General features: G+C 45.5%; 1 protein-coding gene across 3 annotated transcripts in view; it reads left to right on the plus strand.

The window, feature by feature from the left end:
* The first annotated feature begins 4,259 nt into the window (after positions 1–4,259).
* ENTPD1 (ectonucleoside triphosphate diphosphohydrolase 1) overlaps positions 4,260–15,983 on the plus strand; it is a 31,717-nt gene continuing 19,993 nt past the window's right edge. The window contains exons 1-2 of one of the 3 annotated variants that reach the window (XM_080597036.1): positions 4,260–4,411; positions 5,174–5,355. Coding sequence is in view for 1 of the 3 variants with exons in the window: in XM_080597035.1 (XP_080453161.1) it covers positions 5,565–5,580 (16 nt within the window). In the remaining 2 variants the exon portion in view is untranslated. The other 2 variants (XM_080597038.1, XM_080597035.1) reach the window with 2 other exon arrangements.

Here is a 15,983-nt window from a genome sequence, read left to right on the forward strand (position 1 = left end):
TGGCAAAGCCTACTTTCTGTAACTCTGCTGGAAGGGAGAATATTTTATGCTTCAAGAACACAGCAAAGTAGGTGGGATGATTTATCATGTGTGTATTTATGGCTAACAAATATATGCAAATTAAAGATACTCAGGATTTTTAAGCTATCTCCCTTTTCGACACTGTCTTCATATAGTCCCTCTGGATGGATACAGTCAACTTCTCTTTTGCTGTTGACTGGGTGACATTGGATGGTCAATGTGTCTGTGTGCTGCAACTGGTCTTCCTCTGCAGATGCTCACTTAATAAAGAACAAATCACTTAACAGAGGGTGAGTGGGTAGTCAGGCTGAATTCAGACATTTAAAAAAAAAAAAGGCATTTATTTTAAAGTGTTTTTTTTCATTTTATGCATATTTCCTGCATTCTGTGTATTCTTACTGAAAAATAATATTAAAATAGAGTGACTTAATCTGATCTAAATATGTACAGTTCTTTTTCAAAAATAGCTGGTTTGGGGGTTATTTTTATATTTAGTTTTGTCTTAGCTACCAATGTGTTGCATGCTAATTTTTGTCTTGTTAAATCTTAATTTAACTTTGGTCATAAACCATACAGAAAAGCTGGTAGCAAAACTTGTATCCTTCCTTCAGTCGTAAGATAGTAATTATTCAAGACCTGAAGGCATATTGACAATTTATTTTCTTATTTTCATTCTGCAATTTAAGTTTGAGGTATTGTGAAGTTCTGCTTACTAGACTGGCTACTGGTGCTCATTATCATCCCATTTCAATATATATGTATACTAACGACTTTTCTCGTATTTCTTTCTTCTCTGTCTTGTTTTTGTTATTATCCTCTTAGGCCATCGAGGATATTTTTCTTCAGTATTCTTCTTACTCCATTTTTTCTTGTGCCATAGTACACTATATATATATATATACACACACATAATACATAGTACATCATAAGTCTTACCTATTTTGCCTTACGGATCACCTTTCTTTTCAAGGTATTGGTGGCTCAATAATATGAAGAGTGAGAATTGAGAGATTAAGGTGGTTGAGAGCTATGGCCTGTGTAGTCAAGGAAGGCTTCTGCTCTATGGGAAAGATGGAAATTTTTGCTTTGATAAGCTAATATAAGAGTGTCTGCCACTTCTGCTGGATAAAACGATAGGAAGATACTAAAAGATGCAGAGCATAAGAATAAAATACTCAGAAATTCCACCAACACTAGCATATTTGCTCAAAAGCAGTAGTATTACTTATGCCTAGTTGCCTGAAAGGAAAAACAAGAGCTCTGTCCCCAGCAGGGGAGTATGATGCATTGTATAAACATGATGGGTAATGATACAAGAAGCAGACTTACAGGGCAGGGTGTTGCCTTGTTTGGGACTGTGATTGTTTTTATTAAAATTGGCAAGTAAAGTAAGATGCTCTGGAGTTTGGTTTAGAATATTTACAGCTGACATGGAATATGAAAGAATATGAAATAACCCGAGCAGAAAGAGCCGTCGATATCATGTTAACTAGGTGGTTAAATAATGAACCCTGTGTCACATTAACATTTTAGAGTATAATTTTTTATACTAAGCTGTAGAGTTTAAGAAGGTGAATTGATTTTACTTTTAGTACGTTAATATATTTTTGTAAAGTGAAATAAAAGTGGCAAGAGGATTTTTAATGAAATAAGATAATAGCATTGAAAGTATATTGAATCCATAGAATATGGTATTGCAAGCCTGTTATGGAGTTGGACAATTTGCTAATGAACATATAAATTAGATTGGCAGCTCAAGATATTTGAGGATGGGCCTTTGGTACTGCTTCTTCGAAATATTTCAGTGTCCATCCATCGTTCATATTGCTTCTGTTATCCAGAGGCTGTGTGAAAACTTGTTCATACTTTTCATTCACTGAAGTTTTATGTATCTTTAGCAACAAGGGTGTTAACTTGTATTTGTACAAAACAAACGAAACAATTTGTGCTAAATGGCTGTGATGTTTAGAGGAACAAACCTAATACATCAACTAGAAAACTGATTCACCTCTACAAACAAATGCAGGAACTCTTTTTTTGACCCGTTTCAATGAACGTAATTTCCTCTGTTATCAGTATTGTAGACATCACATACAAACAGTAGATAACTAATGGGTCTGCTGAGCACTATGATCCCTGCGTCACTAAAAGAGTTCAGTTGACTAAAGGCTATGAAATCTGAACATGAATGGAGAAAAATGTAGCCAATAAAGTTGATGACGGGGTAGTGGTTGAGTAACAGACAAGTTGGATGTTTTTCTGTTGAACTTGATAACAAAATAGCATCAGGATTTCTGAGGAAATTACGTTAAAGTAGAAAAGAAGCCAGCAATACAGATATGGTCTGGTGCAAGAAATAGTGAAGAAATGAAAAAAAAAATAAAAATAAAAAAATGAAAGGGACTTGTAGATATTAAGACTGGGTGATAGAAGTGGTAGTAATGTTTACTGATGGATTTAAAAAAAAGTAGTAAGTAATTTAAAAATAAATTAAGTGAACAAAAATGCAGTAAAAAAAAGTTATCATAGAGATGATATGCAGATTTTGGGTGATGAGATATGAGTATTGGTGACAGCGTAGTGATATCCTCTGAGAAGACGATTACAAATATTTAAACCAAAACAAGGAACTAACATGAAAGAAAGGAACTTAAGTCATCTTTACTGATAATGCATTTCATAAGCTTAATGCTGAGGAGCAGAGGAAGGAATGATGCAGGAATGAATGATGAAGGAATGATGAAGGTCATTATCTTTTTTACCTAAACTGCAATAGTAATTTCTCCTTTATAAAGAATGCAGTGATCTGATAATTTTCAGTGTACAAACAGGCAAATATTGTAGAGCTTGTTGCTTGCTTCTGTGTTTCTTCAGAAGTCATGCAAGAGGTTTGGTTTTCATGAAGGAAGTGTTTGGGGTATTCAAATTAAGCATTTGGACATTATCTGTTGCAGATAAACCTGGAGATGTGGGAAGAATTTGACCTACTGTGTTGTGAAAACTGTCATGTCTGGGGAGATTGCAATGTGGGATGTGTGCGCCAAAGAGACTAATGCTGGAGGGGGAAAAAAAGCCTCTTGGCACCAGCAGTGCTTTTGGATAATTTGTCTTTCTAATGCCTATCCCCTCTTCTCAGCCTCCCTTTCCAAGCATCCTCCCTTTGTAGGAAATTCTGCTCCCTGTACTGCCAGCAATTTACCATGTTCTTGGAGACCTTTACTGCTTATCTGCCTGGCACAGAGACGTGGGGAGTAGAGGGCTGCATACCTGCTGCCCTCCTTCCCAGGGCTGCTGCTCTGGCTGGTGGGTAGTGAGATGAACTGGCACACAGGGCTGGAAACCTGGGAAAGCCCAAGGGGTATTCAGCCTATCTCTGTTAGGGCCAGTGCTTACACACACGGTTTTTCTTGAAGCTTCCACTACAGTCTGTCTTAAACATGCAGAGAGCGGTATGTCGTCATCTAAATACATACCCCCCAGGCCATGCCCCTAAGCAAACACAGACAGGATGACTTCAGTATTGTTCCTGAGTGGTGATGGGATGGCCTGTTTCTGTTTAAAGTCTTTTAGATGTTTTCATACCAATTCTTTCTGTAGAAACAAGCTACTTTTGTTTCTAATGCCTGAAGATCTGTTCCCAGGCTCCTTGACTCTCCTCTCTTATGGCTCTGTCATTCCATCAGCCCCAAACTGTGAGATTTTAGCTCCAGATTCCAGCTTTATTGCCTTCAGTCCTTCTGTCTCCTGTTTGCTGGAAATTGAGCTAATGTGTCCCAGGGCTCACTCTTACTCCTTTTGAGTCTCAAAGGCAGCACACCTCATCTTCAATATAGCAAATTCAAGAATGAAGTAGTGTGTTTTTAGACATACACACATACACTTGTGTAAACTTAAAGGAGGAAGGTGACTGAGACTAAGCTCTTACCGTGGTTAGAGGGGAGATGGATGTCTAAGATATATTTTGTTCTTCCAAAATTGCACAGGATCCTTGGTTTTGACCTAGGAGCAGAAGAGTAGTACTCATCTCTTGCTTTGGTATTCTTGCCCTTGTTTAAGATGTGTGGAAACTACATCCTGATCTCTCTAGTTTCCTCTTTTTTATTTCTGTTTTCAAGCTTCCTCCTCACACTGTCTGGAACCTTATCTGAACATAAATGCCCATCTCCGGGGCTGCTTTTTTTTCTCTCATTTTGTTTCTTAGTGGAAATGACGCAAGATCTGCTGTTGCTTTTTGTTAGTTTGCAGCTTGCAGTCAGGCGTTTACCCAAAGGCAGGAGGATTTGAAGGACTTTGAAGCCCTGTGTAGCTGTGGCTCTCCGGGACCCAGCACCGGCCTGCAGGGCCCTGCTCTTCCTTCCTCTCCTCTGGACATATTCTGCGGAAACCGGAGGTGGGCACAAAGCTGGATGGCTCCCTGCTGCAGGGCAGCGTGTCCCCTTGTTGGGCTGCAGAGAGACACCCCCGGGTGCGGAGAAGCAAGACAGTAAAAGCCATGCCTCCGAGGAGCAGGCTCTGGTACCAGCAGGGCAGCTTGCTGTGGCTGGTGGCAGCCTGTGCTTGTCACTTCACCCTCTGGGTGACCAGCAGGGAAAGACACGTGGGGACAGGGAAAAGCCCTGAGGATGGGGAGTGGGTGGGCACTGCCTTGAAAAGGAAGTGAAAGAGCTGGGGTAGGTGGCAGCTTCCCTTGGAGTGGGAGGCTGGCAGACCCGAGGAGGGAGTGGGGGGATGTGTGGAAAGGGCCTGAGCACGAGAGGCTGTAGAGGAAAGTTGCTGAGGCTCATCCAGCCCTGACCTGTGTTTGTCACTGAGGTGCAGTCCACCTGGGAGGTGTGCAGTGCTGGGGTGAGGAGGGGTCCCTTGGAGCCTTCCTGGCAAGCAGTCGAAAACTTGGCACCTTCCAGGAGTTCCCCAGGAGCTGCAGCCAGGGGTGCGAGCTCATCCTGTGGTGCAGGCATAGGAGGCGACTCGTTAGCTGTTATTGTAAACTACTGCAACTCTTTTTTGTCCCCTGCCAGCTGCACCTCGGGTATGAAGGTGTTTCTCTCCGCCCAGCACAGTTCTCTTCGCGTACCTCGCTGGTGCAAAGGGAGCTTGCTCAGCGTTACACGACTTAAAAAAAAAAAGCCGACAGATCGCCTTTCCTCTGCAGGCACAATGACATCTCGCCCTCGGAGCCAGCGATGTGACCCCTCTTCAGAGCGCAGCCCCAACGGAGCAAGCGGCGGCCGCCCCCGCGGGTAGGCACCGGGCCGCCCCCCGCGCCCCCCGGCTCTGCGGGACCCTCTGACCCGGCGGGGGAGCCCGAGGCACCGCTACGGCGGCGGCTGGGAGGTAATCAGTCCTTTCAGGGGAGCGGGAGGTCAGCCCGCGAGTCGGAGAGATTGAGGCACGTAGAGTTAAGCTAACCCCTCCCACTGCCATGGACCACTGGAGCGCCCATTTTCATGAGCACCTCGCACTGAGGCAGCTCAGAGCCGGCAGAGGCTGAGGAAGAGGAAGAGGGGGGAGAGCGAGGGAGGAGGGCGCGACCACCGGCCCCGATGGACGAGCCGAAGGGTAAGGCCGACCCCGCCGCCCCCGTGCTGGCGAGCGGCCGCGACCCTCGGCGAGGGGGGGAGCGGGGGAAGGGGGCTCCGGGCCGGCATCCCGCGGCTCGGGGGGGGGGGGGGGCTGTGCGCGTTCCCGAGGAGCTCCTGCCCCTTCCCCGGCCGGGAGCGAGCAGCGGCTGCGGCATCCCCGGCAGCGCGTCCCCCCGCGCCCGCGGGGGGCTAAGGCTGGGCGGAGTGGGACCGGTCTGGGGGTGCCCCCACCCCGCAGCCTCCCCAAGCTCAAGCCGGCCTCCAGCCTTGGCAGTCCCGCTCGGCTGGGCCGCCTCTGAAGGGTCGCTGCCGGCTGCCCCCCGACTTGGTGGTGGTGGTGGTGGTGGTCGCAAGCCGGGGGCGGCCGGGGGCTGGCGGCTCCCCCCGGCGCTGCGGCTCCGCAGCCGAGCGGGCGGCAGCGAGCGCCCCGTGCTTGGCGTTTGCAGAAGTTTGGCCGCGTCAGTGCGGGGGATTCCCTTCCTGGCCGTGCGGGGGAAGAGGCGGCGGGGCCGGCGGGGGCTCCCCGCCTGCAGCCCGGAGCCGCCCGCAGCGCCCTTGCCGAGCCCGGCGGCGCTGGGAGCGCGCTGAGAGGGGAAAAGCAAAAAATAATAAAAAAAAAAAAACGCTCGGGGGAAGGTGATGGCTGCTGGTGGGGAGAAGCGCTGTGCTGCCTGCCGGGGGCTCTCCCGGCTTCAGCTCGGGGCCAGGACCGGCTCCGGAGCGCAAGGAAGAGGAGGATTCCCCCCGGGGAGCCCTCTCGCCTTAACTGCAGCGCCAGGCAGCGCTAGCTGAAGATGCTCATTGCACAGTTATCTTTTTTTTTTTTTTTTTTTTTAAGGTATCTATCTTGTCCCGGGGCTTGCATTTTATAATCAGCCTGCTCGGCGCACGTAACGTGAAGCATAGCAGCACTAGTCGCACTTAACATTTGGCAGAAACATTTTTCCAGTTTAGAGTCTGCTTTTGTCTGTCTGGACGGCTTACACTATTTACAGCAACTTCTGCAACACGGGCTGTCTTTCTGTACTGCTGACAGTACTGGGCGCTTTGTGTGGGGCTTTTAAACACAAAGCAGGATCGCAGGCAACGGGCAAGTAGCACTAAACTGGAAAAGGATCTGGGCAGAAACTTAGCCACTAAATTGAGTGAGAAGCCTAGGGATTAACAGTTTTCACTATTTTGATAGTTTCTTATTCAGTACTAGGCATAGCCTTTCGGGGAACAACAGCCTTACAACAACAGGGAATCAGAAAGTGATCTTTTTTTTTCCCCTCAGAATAAACAAAATGGAAAACTAGACCTCTCCAAGTTTTTAACATCATATAATGTAATAAATGGTGTTTGAGTGGAAGAAGTTTCTCGGTCTGACCTAAATCAAAATTTAAAGCAAAGACTGGCAGAAGTGGGGGGTTACCTCATTAATTTGTGCAGTCATGAGTGAACATGGAAATATTCAGAAACAATTTGCCTCTGCTGAGAAGGGAGATGATAATAGCTTTGAAACCAGTCTTTAGAAAGTTTCATTCCAGAAAGGAAATGTAATGCATGAACGGAGATGCCTTTTCCAGTGAGGTGAGGAATCACAGGGAAGAAACTTAGACGGTAACTGATACAGCAAAGACAACTGAATGAGCCTGCATTTAAAAACTGGGAGTTTTGGTGAGAAGGAAACTGACAACTAGTGCTTGAGCTGGTTCTGGAAAAGGTGGTGATGGTGTCAGTGGGCTGATGTGCAGAAAATGTCAGTGTGCTTGTAAAGGCTTAGTGGAAATTGTTGTAGTGAATAGCAGAAATTCATGGGAGAAGAAAGCAGGAGGCACCATTTTTAAAAAGGCCTTTTGAGCTGTGTTTCCCAGAGGCAGCAGTCAATAGTCTCAGCGCAGGGGAGTCCAAGGCAGCCAGTATCTGTCAGCCAGGAGGAAAGTTTCCACCTTGAAATGAAGCACAAGCCCACTGAGAGCATATCCTTTCATCAAAAAGGTATTACTACGAGGGGGTGTCTCAGCGTGAGACAGACGTGTTCCCCTGCAAGTTTTGTCCGCAGGGACTGCAATAGGCTTGCAATGCTGCACCTCAGCTGAAGGAGAGCTGCGTTTTTAGCACTGGTACTGTCAGCTCTGCCTTGAAATTTGGATCAATAGGCTAACAGGCCAAGGGAGAAATTATCTTTGGGTTGCTACAGAGCAACAGATGATATCTGTGATCAGTGTGAATGCCTTCTTGTGCACTCTTGTAAAAGATGTAGAATTTAACATAAAAGGTACTGAACTGAACTAGAAGCAGTAACTCTGTTTTGGAGTTCCATGTACGTGTTGAATTAATTGCTGCTGTCAGAGAACCATTCTCTACGGACCAGTGATCGTTCCAGCATGGAGCAGTAAAAAGCACAATCTGAGGGGGAAAAAATGTAAAGGAATGTGAATGAAGATTGCAAATTCAAAGAATACACACCAGCTGGTACTCCAAAAACAAGAATAAGCATGAGTTTTGCTAGTTCTCTGAGGGCAGTGAAGGTGGCAAATAAAAGTTAAAACAAGTAAATGCAAAGGAAGTGGAGAAAGAGGAAATAGAGAACATCTGATACCACATACAAGCTGTGAATTGTGGAAAATTATAATTTTCTCCTGACATCTTTATTTTCTTTAAATAAAATCAGCAGGACCAAGCACAATTCAAAGGAGGCATTCTGTGTGTCTTAGGAACAAACTAATGTACATCTAGCAACTGCATAGTCATTACGTAGGTGGAGAACATAAGATTTTAATGATACAGAAAAACCCACAATGGTGGTGGTTAAGTACTTTTCAAAATTTGGGTTTGGGGTGGTAGATGAATTCTGATATGAATGGATGTTTTGTGTAGTATAACTAAGTAGCCTGTTTTGTTCATTTAAGATTGGGGGGGATAAAGGTTCATAAAAATTTGAGATTAAATGCAAGAGAGCACTAGGGAAATCACAGACAACAGGAATGAGGAGGAGGATGTTGAACCAATATCCCAGGTAACTGTTACCAATTTAGCCTGATATCAGTTGTAAGTTATTGGGGAAGTCTCCCCACTGATAAGTCTTAATAGGTAGTTTGATTATATTCTTTTGTTTTAGTAGAGGATGAGACTTGCCAGAGTAGCTTTCAGAATAACATTATTGTGGAAATGGACAGTACAGGCAAAATGAAAAATGGGAAGTAAAGCACCAAGAAGGAAACTACTTATCCCAGATGGAAACAAACCTGTGAGTTCATGTGGTCCACTCAAGCGAGGTTATTAATCTGTGTCCTAGAATGGAGATAGTCCCAACTACTAGAGCCTGCATCAAGAACTTTAAGGATTATATTACCTTTTCTTTGGAACTCTGTGGCTGGGGAATGCTTTTATAAGGGATAAAGCACTCCAAGTAACTTTCAAGTACCCAAGTACTCCAGAGACCTTGGTTTCTTGAAAGTTTTTGTTTGTTTACTTTACAAAGTCAGCTGACTTACAAAATAGATGTTAAACAAGACTGACATAATTCTCATTTGAAAAAAAACAGTCTGTGTTTTGTCTTATGTTATCCCTATTAACATCTTCTGGATTTCTTTCAATTGAGGCTGGAGGCCTACAAAAGTTTTGGAAAAAATACTCCTAAAAATCAAGTGCATGGTGAATACATCTATGCTGTAAGTTAAGAAACTCCTAAAGCCCGAGTTCACTGATAGTTTGGGAACCACCCCACAAAAGAGGAACTGGAAGAAGAAATCTCCCTGGCTGGCATTTGATGGCCACGGAGCGGGTTATGAGTGTAGGACTGGGAAGGCAAATGGTTCTTTCTGAGCTATTTTCCAGTGAAGTATTTGCTCTTATTTTATTATAGAGACGGCAAACATGGTTGCAGATAGTAAATACAAACCTCCCATGCTTCAACTTCTCCATAGCAATAGATACATTTCTGACTTTATTCTGATTATGAAAGTCTCCTTATGAGTCTTCAGCAAAGAATGAATTAATGGATTAAGACCTGGTTAAATGACAGACCTCAAAAATATTTACCAAGGGAAATCATGATTCAACAGCTGTGTTTGCAAAGGTATTCTGCAAGAGGCCTGATAGGGTTAGATACTTTCAATAATCTAAAAAAAAATATTTAAAAAAAATCATTGCTGATTTACAGATGGGGCTTGTCCGTGCTAGGAGGACCAGTATAAATACCAATTAAGTCAGAGGAAAGTCTAAGCCAAGAGTGGTTGGGAAACATAAAGAGCAAATAATAGGCTTCAAGCCAGCTAGTAAAGCACAGCTCATGCAACTTTGGGAGAAAGTTGGATATTCAAATACTGAATAGGCTAGAAAGATTTCCTGGAAGTTTTGTTTGGGAGAAATCTGCAGAGGTGTATGGGTATGCTTATGTGTGTGTGTGTGACAGCCCTAACTCAGTTTATTTATGGTCTTGTATGCATGGCTGCATTGCATGGTAGAAGGAAAAAGTTGTTCTCTATGCAAACTTATTGTGACCATGCAAACCTGTGTTTGCTTCTCCAATTGTATTTTTACCAGAAACACGTAGGAAATGCTTAAGGAATTTCTGAAGGAGAAAGAATAAATTTCAGACTGGACACCTGAAAAGGGAAAGGTTACAAGAGCTTTAATTGATAGTTTTTGGACTTTCCTAGGTTGTTTAATTGGCTTAATATATGGTGCAAAAATACTATGCCTGGTCACATTCCTTCTTTTCCCAAGAAATCTTTGCATCTTTAGCACAGTTTGGTTTGAGAGCAACTAGCAAGCCTGATTTTGCAGTTAACACCCCTGTTTTTACTAACCCAAATCGTCCGGTGCTCACCGACCGTTTACCATGAAGCTGGATCTGATTTGAAGTGGGTTGAGACAGGAGTCAGGTTCTCAGCTTGGAAATGATTTGTTTTGGGGGTTAAGATGTGATTAAGGCAGAAGTGTTTAGGCTGAACCTGGGGGTGAGCTGGATGATGCTGAATTGACACTGGTTGAGGAGCTAGTCCGCAAGGGATTGGTGTTGCTTGAGACCAATCAAACTTAAATTGTAAAATTCTGTATTATGTTCACAAGAGAAACACTTCAGCTGATTTTGTGAAAGACAAGTTAGATAAGAATACTTCTTAAATTGTACTTTCATATATTTTTGTCAGGTGGATGTGAGCACTGGCTTTCTCTCTCAGCTTGGTGGAAACTTCTCTTTCCTGAGCAGAGATAAAGTTTTACGGCAGGCACTTCCAGTATGCTTGTGTGGGGAAGAGCAGAGCCCAAGGCTGCACTTCTGCTATCAGTGTAGTTTGACATAAGTCTATGCTGCTGAGATAGAAAAGGGACCTGTCCTTGTCCCTAGCCTTGATTTTTATTTTTTATTTTTCCCTGAAATAACTCTCAGCTTCTCTAACTTGAATGCTAACGCCAGCTCAAGTGAAAGAGGAGGAGGAGGCAAGGGTGAAAGTCACTCGGATCAAAGCTATTGTGAGGGCTCCACTGTAAGACCGGGTGTGACACAAAACCAGCCCTGTGCTCTGAAACAGTGCTGCATTAGCAGTACAAATTAAGAAATGAGTTAAGGGAAAAAGTGTGAGACCAGATGGAAAGGAACAAAGTTGGCTAAGTGCGTGCTGTGCAAATTCAGCCGCTCATGTCCTCCTGTGCACCCACTCCCCCCATCCTTCTCCATGGGCCCCATCTCCCTGCTCTGCCATCCCTCTGTCCCTTGTGTCGTGCTGGCTGTGAGCTGCTGCTCCCGTGTTCAAGGGTGAGAGCTGGTCACTGCAGTCAGTGCTCGGCCAGTCCCAGCAAAGCTGCAGATGCCTCATCTTCCACCTGCTATAGCTCTTGCATGAACCCTTTTTGGGCTCTTTCTCTTGGGAAGAGCTTCCAGGGAGCATCTGCAATGCTGCTTTGCTGTCTGCCTTCACATTCCCCTTGTAATGTCAACATATTTTGTAGATAGTGAATAAGTCTGTGGTAGGAGATGTGTGCCTAACAGCCTGTGCTGTCCTGTGCTGCTTGTGACTTTCATCTAGCTGCATGCTACGTCCCTGCTGCCCCAACAAAATTACCCTTACACAGTGCCTTAGTGGTTCACAGGCTGAGACTTGCACCTTTGATCAAGCATTTATAATTTGCACAAATAGAAGTTAATAGCTCTTAGCTCAGTTTATGTTTTCTCCTTTTTTTTTTTTCTGGTCCTCCTGAGAGCCTCCTTCCTGCTTGTGCAGGGTGGTGAGTGCTGGATCCTCCTCAGGGAAGAGAGTGAAGAGGAAAATCAACCTGTTTTTACAGAAGAATGGGAGTTGTCTGGTTTCTCACTCTCTGCAGCTTCTCAGCTAGAGCTCAAATCGTAACTGGCCTGTGAGCTTTGCATGCTGCCTGGAAAAGGTGACTCAGCAGCTGAGGACATCGAAACCACTTCTGCCCCTAAGTTCACACCATTTTCACGCTGTGCTCAGAGGGCTCCCAAGACAGCGGAGTGACAAACTGATGTTATGGCCGTTGTGGTTTCTATACATTAACCAGCGGTGAAGCTGCAGCTGGGGTGGGGGTGTCAGCAGCCTCTGCTCTCTCCTCCCTGGGCTTCGGCAAGAAGAGGAAGGCTCCTCCAAAATTGAGGGATGGGGAGAAATGTGAGCTTCTGCAGCCCAGCTGATAGATGAAGAAGTCCACGGTGCACATGCCAAAGCCCAGAGGGCGGGCACATGGTGGAAGCAAGGTCAGAGCTCCTGTATGGAGCATGGATTGGAAGTGGGAGCAGATAAGAAAGTGGCATTTGTTCCTTGGATGGAAATCTTCCCTTCCTCTTATCTACTCTTTGCACAAATGGCACGGGGCAGCTCTTTCCGTGGAGGACATCTGCTCTTGGCCAAAATCAGCCCTTAACTGCTGGCTGCAGCAGCTGTGTAGGGATCACATTGCAGAGATGCAATTTTGCCTTGAGTTGAATGCACCCAGTAGGTTGATCTCCAGCTGTTTAGTCTTGCTTTCCTGAAATAGTATAGGAAGCTTACTGGTTGTTAGTTTTGTCCGAGACTGCAGTAAACATGAAACCAGCCTAAGCTGAAAAGAACTTTAATTTAGTAAAGCAAGCGATCAAGTTCTCATTTGCAGAGTTGGAAATACTGGAAGTAGTAGAAGTCATAAGACAAAAAAAGAAGTTCCAGCAGTGTTGTTTAAGACTTCTTCTGTCATTAGAGAGAAGTAAGGCCTTATTTTGAAATGAATTAACAGTTTAAAGAAGAGAAAAGCATGTGGTTTAACGCGGGGAATGGGGTTAAGCTGTCTGCCCTGCCCACTGAGCAGGGCACTCAGTCCCCTGCTCCTTTCCCATGCTGCTCCGTGATGCCGTTAGCACGCTTGTGGCTGTGTCAGCCTCACCGGAGAACATGGCCTGTCTGAAGGGTAGCTTGGTAGAAAATTTAAAAAGAGTCTGTACTTGTACACGTGGAAGATATAACACTGGCAGAACACAGGCAGGATAGTCCCTTTTTGTGACAGAGCGCGCGGGTGAGTTATGCCAATTGTGAAACTAAGCCTTTGTACTTCATCATAAAAATAGGGTTTTTTACAACAGAACCTGGCCCCATGCTATGAACTCCTTGTTAAAGGCAGTAATTTTGCAGTTGCTTTTTAGGTTACAAAGTGTGTCTCTGCTTCAGAGACTAGTAATTTCTCTCCCAATTTAAGGACCTTTTTGTGTTGTGGCCACTTGGTGGCTGTGAGATTGCAAACTGGATCCCGTCAGCCTTGCTGGGAATAGATAGCTTCTGTAAATAGTGATCTTAGAGAGCCTTTCTACCCATTTACCTCTCAGGAAACTGCAACCATGAATGTACATTGTAATATGCTGCAAACCGCATCTCAGGAACTCTTGTTGTGGGTGTAGCAGCTAGTCTTTAGGTTTATTAGCATTTCATAGAGATTACATATAACACAGTAGGACTGCTGTTAGGTAGTCCATAACTCCTTTATGAAGTAGTAAATAACTCTTTCACTCTCCTGGCTTCTCCTGCCTCCATCCCTGAAGCCAGACTGGGGAGGAGACCAGAGGAATGCATTCTTTCCAGCTATGGGGCTCTGCTGCCTCTGTTTCTCTTCATCATGTTTCTTCTAACCCAAATGACATCTTTCCTTTTCCCACACTTGTATGTAGCTCTGCTGGAACATTAAATTTTGTAGCATGAGTCATTTGTGTGTACTTTACTAGGCCAATAATCCCCAAGTTGCTATTAGTGTGGTAGAAAACAAGAGAGAACACACCAAAACAGTGGAAGACGAGTTCAAGAGTAGGTGTAGATGAAGCGTGTGCTGCTCCTGCCTTATACCCTGGGAACTCTGCCTGGGTGGGAAGGAGTGTGCTGTGAGAGCTTCCCTGGCAAGTGGATGGAGGTGGTTGGAGGACAGAGCATCAGGGTGGCTTTCTGCTGCTCTCCTGTGCTTTTTCCCCATCTGGACAAATGGGACAAATAGTGCTGTGATACGTGCATGGGAAGCACTGAGACAAATTCAAGTATTATGGCTTGGTATTAGGGAAAGGCTGACATACAGTGTACAGAAAAGCCAAGTATGGTGGTTGGCTCCAGCATTATCTGTTTGGTGTTAGCTCCCCTCATGTTCTGAGCAGGCAGGACTGCTGAAAGCTGGAGTCATGTGTGAAAGCCACAGAGTCAAGGTGAGCCTGGGAGCAGTGGAAAGCAGTGAGACAGCCCTGGCCTTGTGCGGCGTCCGTCTGCTGAGAGAAGGCTGTGACATGAGCATGGGAAAATGTCTGTGCACAAAGGCCTCCTTGTGTGTCCTGCGGTCCTGCTATGGGTTAACTGCAGCTACCCTGGCTGACCAGGAACTGTCTAGGAGAAGCTGATGTTTGTGCCAGCCCTGCCGTGTTAGCCTAGTGACAGAACACCACCAGCTCAGGGCTGCATCGGTGGCAGCGGTCTCACCCCGCACCATGCCGCAGGTTGCTTGTGCCCTGGTGCTGCCCTGGGCGCTGTGTGCTGGAGTACAGAGCTGTGTGCAGGAGCACGGCCTGGACCCACCACCTGAAAATCTGCCTCCTTTCCTCTTGTGCTGTTATTGGGGTCACCTGCAACCTAGCCAAGACGAGCAGACCTTTTTGCTGCCACAGTGAAGGTCTGGGAAGCACAGATCCAGGCACGGCATGCAGGTGAAGAAGCAGGATATTAACTGTCCTGAATGACGCATGAACAAAAGTGTATATAACAGGGCTGGATGAAGCAACAGAGCAAGGGCTCAAAGCATGGTCTGTGCTGATAACCAAGGATGTGACTGAGTGCAGTAAAGCTGGATAAACATTGACAAAGGTGGCGTTTGTGACAAGCCCTGCATCCTGCACCCTGACAAGGGATGGCCCATCAGAAGGAGCCCTGCATGCTGATAAAGCCCCCGTGCAGATGACTCCTTGAGACAAAAGCTGTGTTCCTATAACAAGATGATAGTGAGGTTGCAGCACGTCCCCTGTGCACCACCTCCAGTTCCTGCAGGAAGGCAGGCTGTAGGCATAAAGAAACCCAAAATGAGGAAACAGGGAGCCTAGCTGGGGCAACCAGCTATCATGGGGTACTCAGGAGCTGAAGTAAACAAGGTTTCAAGGCATAGTATTAGGTCCTGAAGATGGCAAAAGACCTGCACAAAGAGGCGTAGGTGCCACTGAGAAGGAACCCAAGGGATGCAGTGAGGACGCTTGGCATCTGGCACCCCCGGTCCCACGTCACGCGGGATCCTGCCAGACCTGGACACGTGAGTACTGTGGGAACAAGTGTGGAGGAGGGAATGAGTGCAGCTGAAACGATTTTGCAAAACATGCATCATCTTTCTGTTCCGTAAGATCTTGCGCTGTTGTTATGTTATCATAGCCGTACCATAGCTATGCTAAAAATTATTCCGCTCTTAAATGAGAAAAAGATGTGAAACCTTAGATTGTTTATAACTGGTTTATAATGTCACTTTGGGTAAGTACAGCAGAGTTTAAAAAGTTTGTTTCGACATGATTAGCGGTACAAAAATGTAATCACACCGAAATTGAACTTTGACCTCAAAAAAACCAAAATTGATTATTGAAAATTATTTGGCAAAAATATTGGACAAAAACAGGAGGGGAAGGAAAGATGTTAGATCCTTTCAGTAGCAGAGCAAAACTGAAACTTCTCACCAGCTTTTTGCCTTCACCATTCCCACATGAACCAAGTTGTTTTCCAGGGTGTCTGTACGAAGGGTGAGCAGGTCGTGGCCCGGGAGGAGACCCACTGCTGGGAGTTATCTGAATGGGCGGTGTGGGGAGCCCAGCCAAACAGTTCCCAAATGTTGTCAAAGCTAGGACTCCACGTCTGCTCTGAGCAGCCCCACAGACATCCCTGTGCAGAGCTGCTGTACAACTCC

This window comes from Anser brachyrhynchus, assembly GCF_964034855.1.
Source record: "Anser brachyrhynchus genome assembly, chromosome: 6".
NCBI classification, from domain to species: Eukaryota; Metazoa; Chordata; class Aves; order Anseriformes; family Anatidae; genus Anser; species Anser brachyrhynchus.